Source organism: Dryobates pubescens, chromosome 4 (genome assembly GCF_014839835.1).
Source record: "Dryobates pubescens isolate bDryPub1 chromosome 4, bDryPub1.pri, whole genome shotgun sequence".
Classification (NCBI taxonomy): Eukaryota; Metazoa; Chordata; class Aves; order Piciformes; family Picidae; genus Dryobates; species Dryobates pubescens.
Genome location: NC_071615.1, coordinates 18,840,257 through 18,861,350, shown reverse-complemented (window position 1 = coordinate 18,861,350; position 21,094 = coordinate 18,840,257). Strand labels below are relative to the sequence as shown.

Genomic DNA, 21,094 nt, shown 5'->3' with positions numbered 1-21,094 from the left:
AGAGCAAGAAGGTCTCCCCTGAGCCTCCTCTTCTGCAGGCTAAGCAACCCCAGCTCCCTCAGCCTCTCCTCCCAGGGCTGTGCCCCAGACCCCTCCCCAGCTTTGTTGCCCTTCTCTGGACACCTTCAAGTCTCTCAATGTCCTTCTTGAGCTGAGGATCCCAGAGCTGGACACAGGACTCAAGGTGTGGCCGAACCAGTGCTGAGCACAGGGCACAAGGACTTCCCTGCTCCTGCTGGCCACACTCTTCCTGATGCAGGCCAGGATGCCCTTGGCCTTCTTGGCCACCTGGGCACACTGTTGGCTGCTGTTCAGCTACTATCAACCAATACCTGGCAGCCACCTGCCTTGCAGCTCCCAGGCACCCTCACAGGGTCACAGAATGGGAGGAGTTGGAAGGGACCTCTTGGAGATTGTTGAATCCAAGCCCCCTGCCAGAGCAGGATCTTTATTTTCAGTCTTGACTCTCTGCAGCTCCCTGAGAGGAGGCTGCAGCCAGCTGGGGCTTGGGCTCTACTCCCTAGGCTCAGGGGACAGAAGGAGAGGCAATGGCCTGAAACTGTGCCAGGGGAGGGTTAGGTTGGAGAGGAGGCAAAATGTCTTTGGTGCCAGAGTGGTCAGGGCTTGGCAGAGGCTGCCAGGGAGGTGGTGGAGTCCCCATGCTTGGAGGTGCTGCATAAACCTGTGGCCACGGCATCTGGGCCATGTTTTGGTGGCCATGGTGGGGTTGAGCTGCTGGTTGGACTGGATGCTCTGGAAGGGCTTTTTCAGTCCAAACAATTCCATGGTTCTATAAATCCACCTGTCAAAGAGCAGATGACCTTTTTCATGGCTAGCTGTACTGCAGGCCCAGTGTGTATCTGCTTCATGAGTGGAAAGCTGCTGAGCTGTTCTGCTGCTGGCATGGCCCTGGTGATCCAAGAGTGCTGTACCCCAATTGATCCAGCCTGGGGAGTCTGGTGGACTCCAGCCAGTGTCAGCTGGGATTTGGCTCCCACTGCCATGGCTGATGTGTTAAGTGGGAGCTGTCCTCCTGGGTGAGGTATCACCTCCTGAGGCTGAGGAGCAAGGATGCTGAGCACTGGAGCAGAATGCCCAGAGAGATTGTGGGGTGTCTTTCTCTGGAGCCTTCCCAGCCCTGTCTGGTTGTGTTCCTGTGTGACCTGTGCTGGGTTCTGTGCTCCTGCTCTGGCCAGGGGGGTTGGGCTCGATGATCTTCGGAGGTGCCTTCCAACCCCTGACCTCCTGTGAGCCTGAGATCATCACTGGTAACTGCAAGTCCCCATGGCCTTTGGACCCCTCCCATCAGTGTCAAGTCCTGGTGTCTCTTGCCTTGTCCTGGAGACTTCGTTTTCGTTCCCCCTGGTGCCCTGATGGCAAAGCACCCTGTGTCCAACCCTGAAGTCTGGGCACTGGAAGAAACAAGAAGCAAGAGCCATACCTGGTGGGACTCCTGAGGCTCTTCCTGTTGAACCTTTCACCGTCTCAGGTGTTTTCAAGGTGGGTAAACCCAGGAGGACTTCCCTCTGTCCTTCACGTGGCTTTAACAGGAGATAGCAATGGCCACAACTCTTCTGATCTTTCTTTTCAGTCTTGACTTTGCAGGTTCTTTCCTGAGTGATAAAGAACAAACCTCACAGAGCTGGTCCCACCCTTTGGTGTTAACCACAAGGAGCAGCAGCTCCTCTGAGCACTCCTGGGTGAGACTCAGCAGGGCAGGCACGCTGCCTGCTTGGGCAGCAGCTGGAAGGACCATGGTGACCTCAGAGCAGCTCTGCTGCAGATCCCTGGGGAATGACACTCAGACTCCTCCATTGCCTGGCACCTGGCTGCAGACAGCAGCTGACTCCTGCAGGAGAGCTCCTCAGCTGGAATCACAGAATCATAAGGGTTGGAAGGGACCTCCAGAGACCATTGAGTCCAATCCTGCTGCCAAAGCAAGGTCACCCAAAGCAGGTCACCCAGGAACACAGCCAGACAGGTTTTGAAAGTCTCCAGAGTAGAAGACTCCACAACCTCTCTGGGCAGCCTGCTCCAGGGCTCCAGCAACCCTCACACCAAAGAAGTGTCTCCTTGTGTTGAGGTGGAACCTCCTGGCTTCCAGCTTGTGTCCATTGCTCCTTGTCCTGTCACTGGGCACAAGCAGCCCTGGCCAGGTCCACACAGCTCAGCAGGATCGGTCTGCAGATGTTGTAGGTCCCCAGTTGTGAGCAGAGGGCTGTGACATCCTCCCTCACCACTGGCCCTGAGCAGCTCAGAGCCTGCAGGGAGTCACAGAATGGTGCAGGTTGGAAGGGACCTCCAGAGATCATCAGGTCCAACCCCCCTAGGGCAGCTCACACAGGAACACAGCCAGGTGGGGCTTGAAAGTCTCCAGAGGAGACTCCAACCCCCCCTGGGCAGCCTGCCCCAGGCCTCCAGCAACCCTCACACCAAAGAGGTTTCTCCTCCTGTTGAGCTGGAACTCCCTGGGTTCCAGGGAGTTCCCCTCTCAGCCTTCTCCAGGCTCAACAGCCCCAGGGCTCTCAGCCTCTCCTCACCACACAGCTCTTCCAGTCCCTTCAGCATCCTCACAGCTTCCACTGGACTCTCTCCAGCAGCTCCCTGTCCCTCCTGAACTGGGGAGCCCAGAACTGGACACAATGCTCCAGATATGGTCTCAGCAGGACAGAGTAGAGGGGAGGAGAACCTACTGGCACCAGGCTCCTGAATGCACCCCAGGACACCATTGGCCTCTTAGCCATGAGGGCACTTTGCTGTCCCATGCATGACTTCTTGTCCCCAGGACTCCCAGGTCCTTCTCCATGGAGCTGCTCCCCAGCAGCTCAACCCCTAAGCTGTACTGGTGCCTGGGGTTGCTCCTCCCCAGGTGCAGGGTTCTGCACTTATTCTTGTTGAGCCTCATCAGCTTCCCCTTTGCCCAGCTCTGTAGTCTGTCCAGAGCTCACTGAACAGTCACACATGAAGGATCCTGGTGAGCATCTGTGAGCCTCTGTGACCTAGCACAGCCTGAAGCCCACATCTGGAGCAGTGCTTTCAGAGGGGCAACCTTTCCTCCAGCAATAACTGTGAGTTACCTCAGCATCCCTGCTTGCCCCTGGCCTGCAAGAATGGTTTAATAAAGGGCTGCAGCCAGAGCAGGGAGAGCAGCAGCACAGGGAGGGGATTCTGCCCCTCTGCTCTGCTCTGCTCAGCCCCCACCTGCAGCACTGCCTCTGGTTTGGGGGGCAGGTCTCACTGGACAGTCACACAGGAAGGATCCTGGTGAGCATCTGTGAAGCTCTGTGACCTAGCACAGCCTGAAGCCCACATCTGGAGCAGTGCTTTCAGAGGGGCAACCCAGCTCCTGGTTGGAACTGGATGATCCTTGAGGTCCCTTCCAACCCCAACAATTCTATGATTGATTCCTCCTGACCCCCACCCCTCAGATGCCTGCAGACATTGGTAAGATCCCCTCTCAGCCTTCTCCTCTCACCTCTCCCAGCCAGAAGCTGCTGAGCAGCTCTGAGGGGGAGGAGCTGGGTGCTGGGGAGGTGAGCCTGGCCGGGAGGGTGCCCGGTGTGTGTGCAGCAGGTTGGGGCTGGCGCTGGCCACCCCTCGCCCCGCAGGCTGCAGCCTTTGTGCCACTTGTGTAAACTACCACAGCAGGGGGCAGAGGTTAAACGCAGCACATGTGTGGCATCAATTAACAGCATTTCAAGGTCTCTGGTGGAGTTTCTGCTCAAATCTCCCGTGGCAGGTTGGGTTTTCTTAACCCCTCAGATGCTGTGCAGTTGGCAGCCTTGGCTCTGCCATGCTCTTGGTGGGGAAAAGGTTTTGCTGGCTGCGGGGGGGGGGGAGGGGGCAACACAAGGGATGTGCTGGGAGGGGCTCTGCCAATTGGGCATGAGGGCACAGGGACATAGAATCATAGAATTGTTTGGGTTGGAAGAGACTTTCAAGAGCCTTGATTCCAACCAGCAACCCAACCCCACCATGGCCACCAAACCCTGGCCCCAAATGCCATGGCCACAGGTTTCTTGAACACCTCCAGGGATGGGGACTCCACCACCTCCTTGGGCAGCCTCTGCCAGGCCCTGACCACTCTTGCAGCAAAGACATTTTTCCTCTTCTCCAACCTTACTCTCCCCTGGCACAATTTCAGGCCATTGCCTCTCCTTCTATCACCTGAGACTAGGGAGAAGAGACCCACCCCCACCTCACTGCAACCTCCTGTCAGGAAGCTGTAGACAGCAATGAGGTCTCCCCTCAGCCTCCTCTTCTCCCACACCTCACACCAAGTTGACTTCCCTGCAGAAAGAGACCCTGGAGAGATGTTGAGGCCTGGAGAGGCAGCTTGTTGGCAGGTTGGTGCACAAGCAGCCCCCATTCCATTCCCCTCTGCTTTACATCTCCTCTACCCCCTTCTCAGAGCCCTGCTGGGGGTTGGCTGCTCTGGTCCCTAGCCAGAGCCCTCTCTGCTGAGGCACTCATAGTGCCACTGTGTCCTGCCAATGAACAGGCAAATGTCCCTGCCAGGCTTGGGACACACTGGTGTCTTCAGACCCTGCCTGCAAAATGGACACAGCCACCCCAGTGCTGTTGGTGGGCACTGGGAGGAGAGGCTCAGGGTGATCCAAACCCTGAGGGTTCTCTGGATGGAGAAATTGCAGCTGCAATTCTTCACCAGGCTGCAGCATCGTGCTGGCCTCAAGCAGCTGCTCAGGGCTGCCTCCAGGCAACACATCCATCAGCAGCACATCTCTTCTTGGATCTATCAGTGGTGCTGGGCATGCTGGAGAGGGAGTGATTGAAATGGTGGCAGTGTGACTCAGCTTGCCCTTGGAGCAGCCTGCATCTCCTCCAACCCATCCATCAGGGAGATGGATGACACAGCTTTGCACTGCAGCTCTGCCAGCCTGTCCCCTCTGAGTCTCAGATGTTCCTCCAAAGGGCCAAGCTCTTAACTGTCAGAGTGCCTGGGTAGCTTCCACTTTGCTTGGTTTGGGAGGGTTGGCAAGGAAGAAGGAAGTCTTGGGCTGCCACCACCAGGGAGAAAACCTGCAAACATGATACTAGTGTGACTTGGAGACTCAGGACACTTAAGACACATTACAAGAAACTGAAATGCCCCAGGCTGATGGCTTGTGAAGGCTCCTTCCCTGCACACACCATTAATTCTCCATGATCAGGGGGCCACTGAAGGAAAGCCTGCCTTGGAGGTTTCAGTTCCTGGGGTTCCCAGTCCCAGCTCAAGTCCTAGGACCAGTGTGAAGGAGGGGTCAGGGCTGGGAGCTCAGTGAGGAACATGAATTCCAACACCACAGATGCAGAACCCATCCTGGGGGACTGCCCAGGGCTGTGATCTGCCTGGTCTGATAGGATGGGGTGCAATGGCTTCAAACCAGAGCAGAGCAGATTGAGATTGGATGTGAGGAACAAGTTCTGCACCAGGAGGCTGCTGGAACACTGCCACAGGCTGCCCAGGGAGGTGGCTGAGGCTCCAGCCCTGGAGCTATTCGAGGTGAGGCTGGACAAGGCCATGGGCAACCTGCTCTGGTGGAGGATGTCCCTTAGTGTGGAAGGGGTTGGACTGGACCTTTGGAGGTCGTTTCCAACACAGACCAGTCTCTGATTCTCTGGTTGGAGGAGCAGGGCACCATGTGCCCTTCAGCCCCCGCACGCCCCTAGCATCCCCTGGCCAATGCTTCCGAAATGAGCGATTTCAATCCCCGAGTTAAGAGCCCAACCAAACCATTCCACAGCTCTAGACCCCACTGCATGGCTGCTGGATGTTGATGAGAGAATTCCATCTTTTTCAGGCCTGCATCCTCTTTAGATGAAGAAAAGGCATGCCTGGTAAAAAGGAGGTGCTCGGCTCCCCCGGCTCGCCGTGTCAGAGCTGAGGGGAGACTGCTGGATGAAAGATGGATTTGGCCTGGACAACTCCACACAGATACCCCCCAGTTTGTTAGCAAACCTGTAAAAATCTTGGCAACCCCCTTGATCTGAAACAAATGGGCTCTGCTGTCTGCTGCTGATTTTATTATCAGACACTGCTTAGGCTCATCACATGGCTTGGACTCGTGCCTAGGACCCAACGTTGAGTCAATCATCTACTGGCAGGCAAAGATCTCCCCTTTGCTCCAGATACATGCTGGTGCTCCACATGGCTGTGGTGCCTTGGATCCTGGGCTACCCCCAGCTCAGATCAGTGTGGGTCTCCTGGGACCTCCAGGACCCCAGCAGGACCTGGTCCAAAGCCCTATTCCAGCCAGGATGGAAAGCGATGTTGCACGGCTGGCAGGGTGAGAGCTGTCCAGACTTTGACAGCTTGCTTTTGCTGAGTGGCTCCTGGTCTCTGCTCAGGCTGGGGTGGGGAGGTTTGCCTGCTGGGTGAGTTTCCAGGGCCTGGGGGTTTGTGCAAACACAGGGCAGGGGAGAAGGAGTGTTTCTGGGATGTCACAGCAGTCCTGTCCAGGCATCTGTCAACCTACCCTCTCACCAAACTCCCCCTTGGAGAGTGGCCCTAGGATGAGCCATGAGCAGGCTGACCTGAGGGCTATGAGGCATCCTGACAGGGTCAGGCCAGGAGGATACCTACCTGGCTGCCTGCAAGGCGTGTGAGCTGACCGCGGCCCCTGGCAGCAGCAGCCCCAAGCCCGTTCAGCATCAGCTGAAGGTTAACATCTGAGTCCCGCCGAGAGCCGGCGTGCAGCAGGGGAGCCCCAGCCGGTTTTGTTTTGGTTAGAGGTTTGCTTCCTCCTCCTGGGAGTGTCTGACACGGCTTTTACCTCTCAGCGCGTCAAGGCTCGGCTCCCCGCCCCGGCCACCTCCCTCCGCTCCCGTCGGCGCTGCTTGGATTAGCCCTGACCCCTGCCGAACCCGGCTGCCAGCACAAGTGTCAGCCCCTCTCGCTTTCTGAGAGCTTTCCAGCCCCGGTGCCGCGCAGGGAAAGGGCTGTGCTCCAACCCAAAGCCTCCCACGGCAGTTTCCCCGACTCTCTCCTATCACTATGCAGCCGCGGAGGGCAGGTTCTGGTCCTTGCGCTTGGCCGCGCTCCAGCTGGGGCAACCTGAGCGACTGGAACAGCACATCCGCTGGAGCCGGTCCAGAGGAGGCCACCGAGGTGATCAGAGGGCTGGAGCACCTCTGCTGTGAAGACAGGCTGGGAGAGTTGGGACTGTTCAGCCTGGAGAAGAGAAGGCTCCAGGGAGATCTGAGAGCAGCCTTCCAGCACCTGAAGGGGCTGCAGGAGAGCTGGGGAGGGAGCTTTGACAAGGGGAACCTACAGGAAGGCTGGGGAGGGACTGTTTAGAAGGGTCTGTGGTGATAGAATGAGGAGTAATGATCTGAAACTGGAGCAGAGGAGGTTCAGGTTGGACATCAGGAGGAAGCTCTGCACAAGGAGGTGGTGAAACCCCGGAACAGGTTGCCCAGAGAGGTGGTGGTGGAGGTCACACCCCTGGGGACATTCAAGATCAGACTTGACGTGACCCTGGGCAACCTGATGTAGTTGGAGATGTCCCTGCTGACTACAGAGGGCTTGGAGGAGGTGACCTCAGAGGGTCCCTTCCAGCCTGATGCAATCTGTGATTCTATGCCCCCTGCCCTTCCTGGAGCCAGCACAGGTGAAAACAGGGCAAGAGGAACTTTTGAGGAGGCTTTGCTCAGTGGGAGAGGTGAGAGCAGAGGCTTAGCTATGGGCATGGCATGACAGGGCCTGGTGCACGAGGACAAGGAGGGTGCTTGTGTGCAAGCATGGCAAGGTCAGTGAGGTTTTATTGATTGCTTGGTTATTTATGACTTATTTACTGTGTCTTTAATTCTATGGGAGGATGCCCAGCCCCCATGAGATGGGTGGACTTCAACAAGATGGGAGGGAGAGGAAGAGCTAGCTGCTGCCACCAGCAGCACAGAGGATGAGGAGAAGGAGCTGACTGTTGCCACCAGGAGCACAGAAAACAGAGAGAAATCCTCCCACTGTTCCCACTGGCTGTTGGCAGAGGTTGAGCCTCTCCACACTGAGCAGTGGGCAGCTTAAACATCCTGCAAGGCTCCAAAATGCACAGGAAAACGTCTCAAGAGCAAGAAGGACTAAAAAGGCCGTGTGAGGAAAGGGTCCAACTGTTGCTCCCACAGCCACAGCTCAGCAGCTTTAATGCCTGGGAGGCCACACAGCCACCCACCAGCAGCCGCTGCTTCCAGACCAGACTCTGGGTGGTGGATGCGAGGCCACAGCCAGGGAAGGGGAAGGTTAACTCCAGCAACACCAGTGAAATCAAGAGAGGGAATGCCTTGTGCTAAGGAATTGCAGATGTTTGGATGTTGGCAGGGATTTGGGTGGAGCTGCTGATGCACACCATGGTCTGCAGCAGGCTGAGGGGTGGGAAGCGCAGGGAGAACCTGTCCCTTCCCTAGAGCCTGGCAGCGCTTCAGAGCCCTCCCTGGTGCAGGTGTCTCAGGTGAGTGCATGCCTGGGGTTGTCTCCTCCTGGAGCTCAGGGGTGCCATGGAAAAGGGGTGGTGGGAGCCTTAAAAACAAACCAGCTGCTGCTGGGGCTGACTGCCACCCGGGCCCTCTCCATCAGAGCCCCAGGAGGAGCCATCTGGGCAGGTCTAGGGCAGCTAGTCTGTCAAGACAATGGCTTGGTGATGTGATGGTTTCTCTAGCTGAGGCTGGGAGGGGGCACAGGCCTGTGCTGACCTCGCTGGGGAGGCAAAAGTCTCTGTACTCCCAGAGCTGAAGCAGTGGTGGGTGCTGTGCCAGAATGGGGAGCAGCATCCCCTCCCCCTCCGTGGTGAAGAAGACAGAGGTCTGTGTGGTCAGCCTTGAGCCAAGGCACTGCCCAGGAGCTGTCTGCCTTTCTCCATTAACTGTGGAGAGGTTAAGGTCCATCAGGGTAAGTCCAGGCTGAAGCTCACAGTTAGGGTTGCACTGACCTCAGCATGCAGGGATTGTGCCTTTTCCCTGGCACAGGGATGGGCAGGGACCTGCCTGGCTGTGCTGCTGGAGCTTCCCTCTGCTGGGGAAAACAAGCTCCCAGCCCTTTGCTGCTGCACCCAAGGCTGTTGGGTGATGAGGTCACAGGAACTGAAGAGTCTCTGTGGAGCCCATGAGCTTCAGCTCTGGTGTGTGAGTATGAGCAGCTCTTGCTTTTTCCTTGGGTGTCAGCTCTTCAGGAGGGACTTGAGACCCTCTCTGGCTGGCAGGTCGAGCTGCAAGCCAGAGGAGAGCTTTGCAATCTGCTTTGTGCAGGTCCTGATGAAAGCCTGATCCTCCTGGAGCCTCAGCTTACATCTGCAGCCTCAGACTCTCAGGAGCATCCCCTCCACCTGAAGCCCTCCTGATGCCCTCCTGAGCTCCACAGACCCTCTGCCATGCTGGCTGGCCGCAGTCTGTGTGGCTGGCACGTTTGGTGGCCTGGCAGCTCTGGTGCTTTCTGAGATGCTTTCTTTGCCCCCTCTTTTGGAGAAGCTCATTTGCTTCTTTGTTGGGGAGGGAGAGGAAAAGGTCAGCCCTGGCTAGCAACTCATTACAGTGAAACAATGGAAAGAACAGCAGAGGGGCTCTGGGACCGGCTTCTGCAGGCATCTGTGACGCTGCCTTTTGTCAGCTCAGGAGAGGGGTGGCCCTGGAGATGGTGGCATTGTAGGGAGGCCCTCCCCCCAGCGGGTTCAAGGCACGACTGGAGGACCTCAGTGTGTGTCAGGGCTTTTGTGCTGTTTGTTTTGTGCGGGTGCCCGTGTGCGCCGCGCGCCGCTCTCGCCACCAGCAGCATCTGATGAACATCTCCTCCTCCCCCCTCCTGAGCTGCCCAGCTTTGACCAGTTCTGCTTCCCTCATGTGGGAGGCAGCTGCCTTTTCCCCAGAGTTGTGTTTCCCTGTTGCTATGTACAGCTGAGGACACAATGAAGATGGGAAGTGTTCCTCTTTCCCAGGCCTGGCTCTGGAGGTTTGGTTTCAGGGCACGCTCTGCCGCTCCCTCTCTCCAGGATGCCCCTAGGGAGTTTGAGGACCATCTGGCATTTGAAGGGAGAGGTGTTGCTCAGGACTGATGGCTTGCTCAGAGCTGATGGTTGGGCTCAGAAGTGTCACGGAGAAGGAGCCACTGCTCCGTGCCTGCAGTACATCTGGGGATCTCTTGCTCCAGTCCATCACCTGCCCAAAGAAGCATGTTTGGACCATCACATCCAGAAGAAAACGTTTCCATGAGCACAGCCAGCCACTGGAATCATTGTGGATTGCCCTACACTGGACAGTTTTAGGGCTCAGCTTGACAGGGTGCTGGGCCAGCTCATTCCAGCTAGACAGCTACCTGGGAAGGTTGGGCCAGATGATCCTTGGGGTCCCTTCCAAGCTGGCATTCCGAGGTTCTGTGCCATGTTCATCTCTGCCCACAAGGATGCCTAACTTGTGTGCTGGGCCTCTTGGCCCCCAGAACCCAACCAACCATTTGAGAAGGTCTCCCAAGCCCCATCCCACCAGCTGCCAGCTCGGACAGCCGTGGGGTCCCCTTCAGGACTGCACAGAGCTGCGCTGCAGGCAGAAGCTGCTGCAGTGCTTCGCCCATGCCTGACCTCCCCTGCCCTGTCCTCTGTGGGGGACTTATTGCCCTGGGGTGGGGAGCACAGCACAGCTCAGGGCTGCATGGAAGCTCTCCCAGTGCGAGCTGGGACACTTCATGGCACTAGGAAGAAGGGCTGGGCACAGGGGTCTCAGGTGTGTTGCTGTAGCAGGGCTGGGAGTGGGATGAGGATTGCTGCTGGTGTGGGGCAAGAGGGACATGTGAGGAGCGCTTGCACGGTGGGGGGGACCTTGCCGATCTCACGGGGGGCACCTTCTGGAACCCACAAGGCACCACCACTGGTGGTCTGGGTGTGAGGTAGACCTTAGGAAGCGGGAGGGGCTGGAAAGCCTTTCAGCTACCGATGGGAGCCGTGGCAAGAGGAGCCGGCGGGGCTCAGCGCCGCCCCGTGCCCCCGGCGCCTCCTCGGAGCAAGGAGCAGCGCAATTGTCAGTGCTCGGCAGGAGGAGGCTATGAGGAGCAGTGCAAACGGCGGCGCCCCGCAGGCAGCCCGCAGGGGCCAGCGGCTGCCCTCAGCCGCCCTCAGCTGCCTTCCCGTCCCGGGAGCTCGGCAGGGCTGCCCCGGGGCCGGGCCGGGCTGTGCTTCCCGGCAGCGCGGGGAGATGGCAGCAAAGGCCCTGGGACGGCCGGGCCGGGGGTCGCGGGGACCCGGCAGGTCCCACCAGCGGCTGGCGCCGGCTCCATCCCCGCACCGCCAACTCGAGAATGGGTTGGGTGGGAAGAGACCTCCAAAGAGGCTGTGGGACCCCCAGCACGAGAGAGACATGGACCTGGGGGAGTGGGGGCAGAGGAGGCCACCAAGGTGCTCAGAGGGCTGCAGAACCTCCCCTGTGGGGACAGGCTGGGAGGGTTGGGGCTGTTCAGCCTGGAGAAGAGAAGGCTCCAGGGAGACCTCAGAGCAGCCTTGCAGTACCTGAAGGGGCTCCAGGAGAGCTGGGAAAGGACTTTTGCCAAGGGCTGGGAGTGCCAGGACGAGGGACAATGCTTTGAAACTGAAGCAGGGGAGATTCAGGTTTGAAGGAGGAAGTTCTGCACAATGAGGATTGGGAGATGCTGGAACAGGTTCCTTGCCCAGGGATGTGGTTGAAGCACATCCCTGGAGGTGTTCAAGATCAGACTTGCTGTGTCCCTGGACATACTGCTCTGGTTGGAGGTGTCCCTGCTGACTGCAGGGGGTTGGACAAGATGACCTTGGAGGGTCCCTTCCAACTCAATGCACTCTGTGAATCTACTCCATCCTGTCCATCTTTGACTAGATGAGGTTTCTCAAAGCCTTGTCCAGCCTGATCTTGAGCACTTCCAGTGATGGGGGAATCTACGAGGGCAACCACAACAGGCTGAGGGCTTCTGAACCTGCTTTTAGGACTGGATGAGCATTTTTGATTCCAGCTCAGGACTGTTCCTCTGTGCCCTCAGGCAGGCCAGGGTGAGAGGAATCCCACAAGAACAGCTTGTGAGACTTCAGGACTTGTCAAGGCTGAAGCTGACTCTTGATCCTGGGCTGGCTGGGTGCCCAGAGCCCAGCCAGGCCTAACCTGGGTCTGTAGAAGGCCATGCTTGGTGAGGTCCTGTGCAGGCTGTGTGCAGATGTCATGGGCACAGTGTCCTGCTCAGGGTTTGCATCTGTCTGTTGGCAAGCAGGGGCACATGGGGCCCTTCCCCTTGCCCCCAGGAGCATGTTTGTGTAGCTGAGGATCTTAGCACAGGTGTCTGTGTCTGCACACAGAGGTGCCCACAGCTTTCCATGCTGCAGTGTTTGCTCAGAGCCAGCAGGTCACACCAGGCTCTTGAAGATGCTTCTTCCACTGTTGGGAAGTGTTGGGTGATGGAGGGATGGGTGGGTGGCTGGCCTGAGGCCAAGGGCTGGATGAAGCAGTGCAGATCCACCATGGGTGGTGGGAGAGGGTAGGGACCAGCACTGCTGTGAGGCCCTTTCCTCTCCCTGAGGGCAGGTGGGGCCCAGCTCAGACACTGTCCTTCACCTTGGGCTTGGGGACAAGGCATTCCTGAGGCTTGGATGAAGCACCACAGGATCATAGAACTGTTTGGCTGGAAAGACCTCTAGGGTCATTGAGTCCAGCTGTCAGTCTGAAGATCACCATGGCCACCAAACCATGTCCCCACGGGCCACAGCCACACATTTCTTGAACACCCCCAGGGGCAGTGGTTTCACCACCTCCCTGGGCAGCCTGTTCTGATGCCTGACCACTCCTGCAGGGATGGCTCTCCCTGCTTGCAGTGAGGTGGCCCTGCGAGGGGGCTGCTGTGGCCTGGGCAGGGCAGTGCCCTAAGCCTGGCTGTGGCTCCTTTAAGCCAAGGGACTCCAGGGTTCAACAGGACCCTCCTTGCCCAAATGGCTCCTGACAGATAAGGAAGCACCTGTCTGGTGACCTCTCTTCCCAGCCTCTTCCCTTTTGCCTTCCCTGCCTTCACCCAGATTGTTTCCCATCCCAAGGACCATCTCTCCATCACCATCTCACCCTCCCTGCAGGACCCCCCCGGGGCATGTGGCCAGCAGGCAGGGAGGGCTGGCAGCAACGGGTGGGATCACAGCCCCTCACACACGTGCTGCCCACCCTGTCCTCCCCTCCATGACTCAAAGCTGATGCTGGGCAGGGATGTGTCCCCCAGCTCTCTCCCTTTGTCACGAGGAGCCAAGTGTGCATGCCTGGCAAATCAGCCCTTGGTGGTGGAACCCGTCTCTGCAGGGGCATGGGGTGCCCTGGTGGCTGCAGCGATCTGCCCAGCAGCTCGAATGCAGTTCCAGAGGCTGGAAGGACTGGCAGGATTTTCCCTCTGGTTTTCCCTCAGCTGAAGCCAACTTGTCTGAACTACAACCTAGGGAGCATCTCACCAGTGGGAAGTGAGGTCTCCAAAGCACAGAGGGGGCACAAACCATCCTGCCAGCGGTGTGGGGAAGTGGCCTGGCTGGCATGTGAGAGGGTGAGGAGCTTACCTGCTCATCATCTTCTCATGGCCCTGCTAATCTTCCCCGTGCACAGCCTCTCCTGTGGCACCTGAGTGGAGAGGAGATGGCATTCTGGAGGCTCATCACATCACTTTCCTGCTCCTGCTTTGGCTCAGGGGGTGCTGGGTTTTGCTGGGCCGAAGGCTGGGCTGGTTTGACCAACGCTTTCCTTTCCTGCCACCTTCTTCTGCTTTTCCTCCCAGGCTGTGTGGTGTCACCCAGGCCAGGGGAAGGTGAAGGTCTAGTGGCAGAGTCCTGAGGATGGTGGTGACAAGCACTTAATGACCTTGCTGAAAGCAGGATCCTCAGCAGCACTGCTGGGCTGGTCCTTCTTGACACTGTTGTCCCAAGAGGCTGGTGACCAGGGGACATCCCTCACCTGCCCTTCCAAGAGACCTGCTCCCTGATGTAGCTCTCCTGGAGAGACTTACCCCAGAGGGACCTATGTGGAGCCTGCATGGTCTCAAAACTTGCTGGAGACTTGGTCTGGGTGGGATTCAAACTGGCATAGGGGTTGAGACATGGAGAAGGGGCAAGGCAGGAGTCACCCAGCACAGGGGCAGCGGGAGAAGGGAGCTGGGCAGCACTGGCTGTGACTACAGAGGGGTTTTCTGCTGAGGTTTGGGAATGGGAGAGACAAGGGAAGTGCAACTGGCAGCTGTGTTTGGGATTACATGGCTGTGAGGTGACTTCTCTGCCAATAACCAAACGTCCTTCCAGAACGACTTTCCTGGAGAGAGCCTGCAAGCAAGCTGCTGAGCCAGCTCCTGCCAGCAGCTGAGATGGAGCCACGGCTCTGACATCTTCCTGCCCACCAGGCTCAGGGCCTGCCTGGCCCTGAGGGCATTTTGAGGGGGGAGCTGGAGTGTGGGGACCCCCCTTGCCCAGCTGCCTCCCCAGCCCAGCACGGCCCACGGGCGCCGGCAGGGAGCTGTGCCACGGCCCTGGCTCCTGTCCCACACGGGGAGGTGGCTGTGCTCCCCTGTTGACTGCACCATCTGCTCCCTGAGCTGCTGGCCAGGCTGGCTCTTCTTGGCTGCTCTCCCTGCCCAGAGCCTCCCAGCCCTCCTCAAACACTCTGTGCCCGGGCAGGAGCATCTGGCTGGGCTCTGTCACCGTGGTGGAGGTGACCGGCAGGCAGCCCTGGTTCCCTCCCCACGTCACACCACTGCTGCCAGCAGCTGGGTGCCAGTGTGTGCTTGGGGAAGTGGCTCTGGTGGCTGTGCTGTCGAGAGCCATCTCCTCTCTTTGCTCCTCTTCTTGGCAGCTGTGAGGCTGTAGCTTCTGTTCCAAGGTTGAATGTGATGAGCTCCAGCTTCCAGCCGGGTGATCTTGCAATGACTTTGCACAGGAGCCTGGCGCCTGCGTTCTGCAGGCATTCCCTGGCCAAGGGGCAGGCTGGACTCCAGCTCCCCTGAGCTCAAGGTGAAGGAAAGGCTGGGATGGAGAAAGCCAAGCCCCCTGCAACAGCTCATCCCTTCTGGCCCCATGCCTCCACCAGCCCCACTGGCAGGAGAGCTGCTGGGTTTCTCTGGTGTGGTGTTCCTCCCTCAGAAGCAGGCTGGCCAGCATCTGCTCTGCCCCATGGGTCTCCATGTCTCCAGGACACCACAGGGCCTTGCTTCTGGGCTGTGAAGTGCCTAAGCCCCCTGACATGACCAGGGCTGGTTTTGATGCAGTTCCTTGCTCCCCATGAAGACTGTGTCCCACTGAGGGAGGATGGAGGAGGCTGCTGAGCAGGAGAGGTGGGAGGGTGGTGGCCTGGCCCAACAGACATAGGACACAGCTGTCTCTGCCGCAGGCTGCTCGTCCTGTCCCTCTGTGTAGATGAATCAAATCCTCCTCCTCTTGACGTGGCCCTGCCTGCCCCTGGGCTGCCTGCCCTCGGAGGGGCTGGTTGCTGCTCCCAGCCAGGCATGGCAAGCCCCCCAGGAGCTCCATCCCACGCAGCTGCTCCACGTCCTCTCCTGGCTTTGCTGCTGGCATCCTGGGGATGCCAACGCCTCAGCCCATCTCTCCTTGCGCCTCCACACTTGCCCACTCCCTTCCCTCCACCACTCCACCGGGGCTGCCACGGGGCTGCAGGAGCCCTGGGGTCGGTGTGGGGAGCAGAAACACCCCTCAGGCAGCACAGGGTGAAGAGGAGGGGTGGGAAGGGGGTTGGGTGGCAGCCCACCGCCCAGCCCTGCCGCGCCAGCTCCCCTCCCTGGCCCCAGCCTCCCATTTATTACCCCTCCGCCATTCATCGGGCCAGACAGATGCCCCCCAAATAAATACCCCCAGACAATGGGGTGGGCGGGGCCAGCGAGGCGGCTCATGAATAAACATGAGGGGCTTTGGACACAGCTTCCTCTCTGCGTAAAATGGGAGCGATTGTGCGGCAGGCGTTTAAAATTCAGCCCCGGTCGGGCTGCCTTCCAGTGCCCCCCGAACCGCCGAGGTGCTTCATTTATTTCATCCTTGCCCCTCCTCCCCTCCCGGCGACAGACCTGGCCCTTTTTCACGCCTTGTCCTCCCTCTTTCTTTCCTTCTTGCTCCCTTTCTCTCTCTACTTCTTTTCTCTCTTTTTTTCCCTTCCCATCCCCCCCCTCCCCCCACCCCCAATTTTTTTTATCTTCCTTCCTTTTCCTACTCCTTGTTTCTTTCTCTCCCTGGCTTTTGTGCCCGGGGCCGTGACGAATGGCTCAGAAAAGAGGGTGCTGTGAGAAACTGGAGCTGCTGCTGGCAGAGTGGGTGGTGAGGACTCGGCGCTCAGGGGGCCGGGGGTGGGGGGTGGGGTCCTGCCTGCCAGCTCCTGGCAGGGAGCTGCGACGGGGTGGTGGTGGGGTCATACATGCTCCTCGAGGGCCTTGCTTCCTGGGTGCTTGGAAAGCCAAGGATCAGCTCCTTGCCTTCTCCTCCTCCTTGTCCTGTCCCCCTGCCTGTCCCACTGCTTGTTCTCCTGCCTGTCCCCCTGCCTGTCCTCTTGTCCTGTCCCCCTGCCTATCTTCCTGTCCTGTCCCCCTGCCTGTCCCTTGCCTGCAGGTCCCTGCTGATGCCCAGCACACCCACCTGCTGGCACCCATGTGCTGAGGTTCTCGAAGCCAGGCACCCCTGGGAAAGTCCAGATATGCCCTTGCCATGCATGGGATGGCTGCACAGGTTGTGGCACCCTGTGCCCTGCTCCCTGTGCTGCTCCTCAGGGGCTGGCAGGAGGATGTATGGATTGCAGAGCCCTGCCCTCAGAGGCCTGGAGGGATGAGCAGCACCCACACCCCTGGGGAGCTGCAGAAAGTGCCCTGCAGCCCTGGTGCTGCCCCTGAGCTATGAGACATGCACCTCCACCCAGCTCTGTGATCCTCTGCCTGGAGGCCAGGCTAGGGGAAGAAAGGAGTTTTACCCAGGGGCTGGCAACAAGGATAATGTGAGCAAGGTGTTCCCTGCCAGACCATCTGCCCTTGGGGAATGGCTGGCAGGGGAGCAAAGGGCCCTGCTGGTAGCAGCAGGTGCCGGTGGGGACAAGGAGGCATCACCAGCTGCGGGCTGGGGATGGGCACAGCCTTCATTGAGGCCACTTGGGGCTCTCAGTGCCTGGGAACCAGGGGCATGGCTTCCCCAGCCCCGGAGCAGATGGGGGAAGGTGTCTCACTCAGGGCTCGGGGTGGGTGCAGGTGTGGAGAGCCATCGCGCATCGCCCAGCGCTGCCGGCCCCGTGCCGCTGCCGGCGCTGTGCCGCTGCCGGGGCAGGGCTGGCCGCTGGCCACGGGAGGCTGGGCCTGGCAGGCTCCAGCAGCAGGAGGGCTCCTGCATTACAATCCAGGACAATCTGTCCCCCTTCCTGCTGCCCAGCAGTAGGGGAGACGGTTCCTGTTTAATCCCATTTGACAGCTCTTTCATCATCTGCCTGCCTCCCTCCAGCCTCCCCGTGGTTCCTCCAAGGTTCCTTTGTGGCCCTAATCAAAGCCTGGTGAGTGATGGCTGCTCACGGAGGGAGGGAAGGGACAGCCCAGCGAGGGTGGCTCTCCCGCTGGGGGGGCAGGGAGCACGGCCCCACAGAGCTGCTGGGGGACAGGATGGCATCACGGGGGCTGGGTGAGCTGGTCTGGATGGAGCATCTCCAGCTCTGGAAAGCCACACTGGGCTGAGCTTCCCCAGTGCTCAGAGCTGGACTGGACTGAGCACCCCAAGCACTGGGGGATGGACTGAGCAGATCATCCCCAGAGCTGGGAGCTGGTCTGGATGGAGCATCCCCAGAGCTGGGAGCTGGTCTGGATGGAGCATCCTCCATGCAGGGAGCTGGCTCAGACCATTTCTAATGCTGAGAGCTGGACTGGATTGAACTCATACAGCAGTGGGAGCTGCAACAGACCAAGCACCCCCAGTTGGTAGCACATAAGACCCTTAATGGGAAGATTGTGAGTTCAAGCCTGCAGTGGGCAGTAGTGGCCTCCCTACTCTAGTCATGAGGTCTGTGGTGACAGGTTGGACTCGATGATCTTTGAGGTCTCTTCCAACCTTAGTGATACTGAATACTGAACACAAACAGCACAAGCCCTGGAAGGACCATCACCAGAGCTGGCCTGGATGTAGCACCCCCAGTTCTGGGAGCTGGAGCTGATGGAACATTTCCAGAACTGGGAGCTGAACTCCCCATCACAGAGAGCTTGACTGGAGAGATCATCCCCAGTGCTGGGAGCCACACTGGACTGAGCACCCCCAGTGACAGCCCTCCTGTGCTCACTCTGAGCAGGGTTTCTCTCTCCCTGTGTCAAGGGGGACTGGGGACATTGTGGGAGGGCTTTGGGTACAGCTCCTTTGAGCAGTGCAAGCTCCTGCCAGCACACTCACTCCTGCCAGGTGAGCCACAATGTGCTGTGGGAGCCCCTGGTGTCCCCAGCAGCAGAGTCAGGGACTCCACTGCTCCCAGTCAGGCTGGTTATGGTCAGGGCAGGATGGGGCAGGTGAAAAGCCTCCAAGGGGTCCCCTGACTGTCAGAGTGTGTCCAGAGGAGGCCACAAAGATGATCAGAGGGCTGGAGCACCTCTCCTGTCCTCAAAGGATATCCCCAGGCTGAGAGAGTTGAGGCTGTCCAGCATGGGGAAGAGAAGGCTGCAGGCAGACCTCAGAGCAACCTTCCAGTACCTGAAGAGCTCCAGGAGAGCTGGGGAGGGACTTGGGACAAGGGCTGGGAGTGCCAGGCCCAGGGACAATGGCTTTGAGCTGGGAGAGAGGAGACTGAGAGTGGAGAGGAGGAAGAAATTCTTTGCTGGGGAGACTCTGGCACAGGCTGCCCAGGGAGGCTGTGGCTGCCTCCTGCCTGGAGGTGCTGAGGGCCAGGCTGGATGAGGCTCTGAGCAAGCTGTGCTGGTGGGAGGGCTCCCTGCCCAGGCAGGGACACTGCAGGGGGCTGGCTCTTTGAGAGCCCTTCCAACCCAACCCATTCCTGGATTCTGTGATATTTCTGTGAACATCTGGGGACATCTGGCCCCAGCCTTGGTCTGGAGGCTGGGTGGGCAACAGGCCCTCACTAGGATGTTTTTCTACAGGACAGGAGCCCAGCAGTGACCCATCTGTGGGGTTACCCAGGGCTTCCCACTGCTCTGTTCTGCTCTGCTCTGCCTGGGCTGAGCCTCAGCCCTTGGTGTCCTGGCTTATTTCAGCACAGATGAGTGCTCAGCTGTTGCCACACCAGTGATGGAGCTGCATGTGTCCATAGGACTGGAGGGAAACCTCAGTGTTTGGGCAGGGGCTCAGCACCCTCCTGTGCTGCTGGGGAATCTCCTCTCCACTGCCAGCCTGACCTGACCCCTCCTGAACTCACTGCAGAGGTTTTGTGGGTTTCAGGAGGTGTGAAGCTCTCTGCTGAACTGCAGAGCAGCCAAAGGGCTGGGTCTGCCTCTGGGAAGTCCTGGCATGGTCTGCTCTGCAACATCTCACAGAATGCCAGCTTGGAAGGGACTCCAAGGGTCTTCTGGTCCAACCCTTCTAGGTGATAGTGTAGTGGAAATGAGCTGGCCCAGCACCCCATCAAGATGAGTCTTCAAACTGCCCAGTGGGGGGAATCCACTGCTTCCCTTGGGAGGTGATTCCAATGTCTGGCTGTTCCCATGGGGAAACATTTTCTTCTGGAGTCCAATGGGAATCTCCCCAGCAGTAACTTGTCCCCATCATCCCTTGCCTTTTCACAGGTTCACAGACAGCATCAGGTTGGAAGAGACCCTCAAAGCTCACCTTGCCCAACCCCCCTGCAGGCAGCAGGAACACCTCTGACTAGATCAAGCTGCCCAGGGCCACATCCAGGCTGATCTTGAGTGTCTTCAGGGAAGGGGCCTCAACCACCTCTCTGAGCAGCCTGTCCTGGTAGTTTAGCACCCTCACTATGCAGAACTGCCTCCTGATGTCCAACCCAAATCTGCCCTGCTCCAGTTTCAAACCACTGCTCTTCATCCTATCCCCACAGACATTTCTGAAGAGTCCCTTCCTAGCTCTCCTGCAGGTCCCTTCAGATATTGAATGCAGCCCTAAGGTTTTCCTGGAGCCTTCTTTTCTCCAGGCTGAACAGGCCAAGTTCTCTCAGCCTGTCTGCACAGCAGTGGTTCTCTAGCCCTCTGATCATCTTGGCGGCCTCCTCTGGAGCCACTCCAGTCTCTTGTGTTGAGGGCTCCAGAGCTGAACACAGCACTGCAGATGAAGTCTCAGCAGAGCAGAGCAGAGGGGCAGAATCATAGGATCAGAGGATGCTAGGGGTTGGAAGGGACCTCCAGAGATCATCAAGTCCAACCCCCTGCCAGAGCAGGGCCATAGAATCCAGCACAGGTCACATAGGATCAGATCAAGATGGGGCTTGAAAGGCTCCAGAGAAGGAGACTCCACAACCTCTCTGGGCAGCCTGCTCCAGGGCTCTGTGACCCTCACAGTGAAGAAGTTCCTCCTCCTGTTGAGGTGGAACCTCCTGTGCTGGAGTTTATATCCATTGCCCCTTGGTCTATCACAGGGTGCAGTGGAGTAGAGCCTCTCTCATCCTGAGACTCCTTGTGCAAAGGCAGTCTCCATCCTGGCCAGGGAAGTAAGGGAGCAGAGGAGCCAGGGAGCAGGGAAGCCAGGGAGCAGGGAAGCCAAGGAGCAGGGAAGCAAGAATAGAATAGAATAGAATAGAATAGAATAGAATAGAATAGAATAGAATTAACCAGGTTGGAAAAGACCTTTGAGATCATTGAGTCCAACCTATCATCCAACACCATCTACAAGGGAACAGGGAGACCAGGGAGCAGGGAAGCCAGGGAGCAGGGGAGCAAGAATAGAAAAGAATAGAACAGAGTAGAATAGAATTAACCAGGTTGGAAAAGACCTTCAAGATCATCAAGTCCAACCTATCACCCAACACCATCTACAAGGGAACAGGAAAGCCAGGGAGCAGGGAAGCAAGGGAGCAGGGAAGCCAAGGAGCAGGGAAGCCAAGGAGCAGGGAAGCAAGGGAACAGACATCCCCCACGCCCCCTGGAAAGGCGCTGACTGTGGCCCTCGGGCTGCCTTGGAGCCCCTGCCGCCGAGGGCCAGCCGGGTTTCGCGGGGCAGGGCGG

General features: G+C 58.6%; 1 protein-coding gene across 1 annotated transcript in view; it reads right to left on the bottom strand.

The window, feature by feature from the left end:
* Positions 1–13,538: 13,538 nt before the first annotated feature.
* NTN3 (netrin 3) overlaps positions 13,539–21,094 on the bottom strand; it is a 96,896-nt gene continuing 89,340 nt past the window's right edge. Inside the window, exon 7 of the mRNA XM_054161366.1 lies at positions 13,539–13,584. Within this exon, the coding sequence (XP_054017341.1) occupies positions 13,550–13,584 (35 nt within the window). The 3' untranslated portion in view covers positions 13,539–13,549. The remainder of the gene's footprint in view (positions 13,585–21,094) is intronic.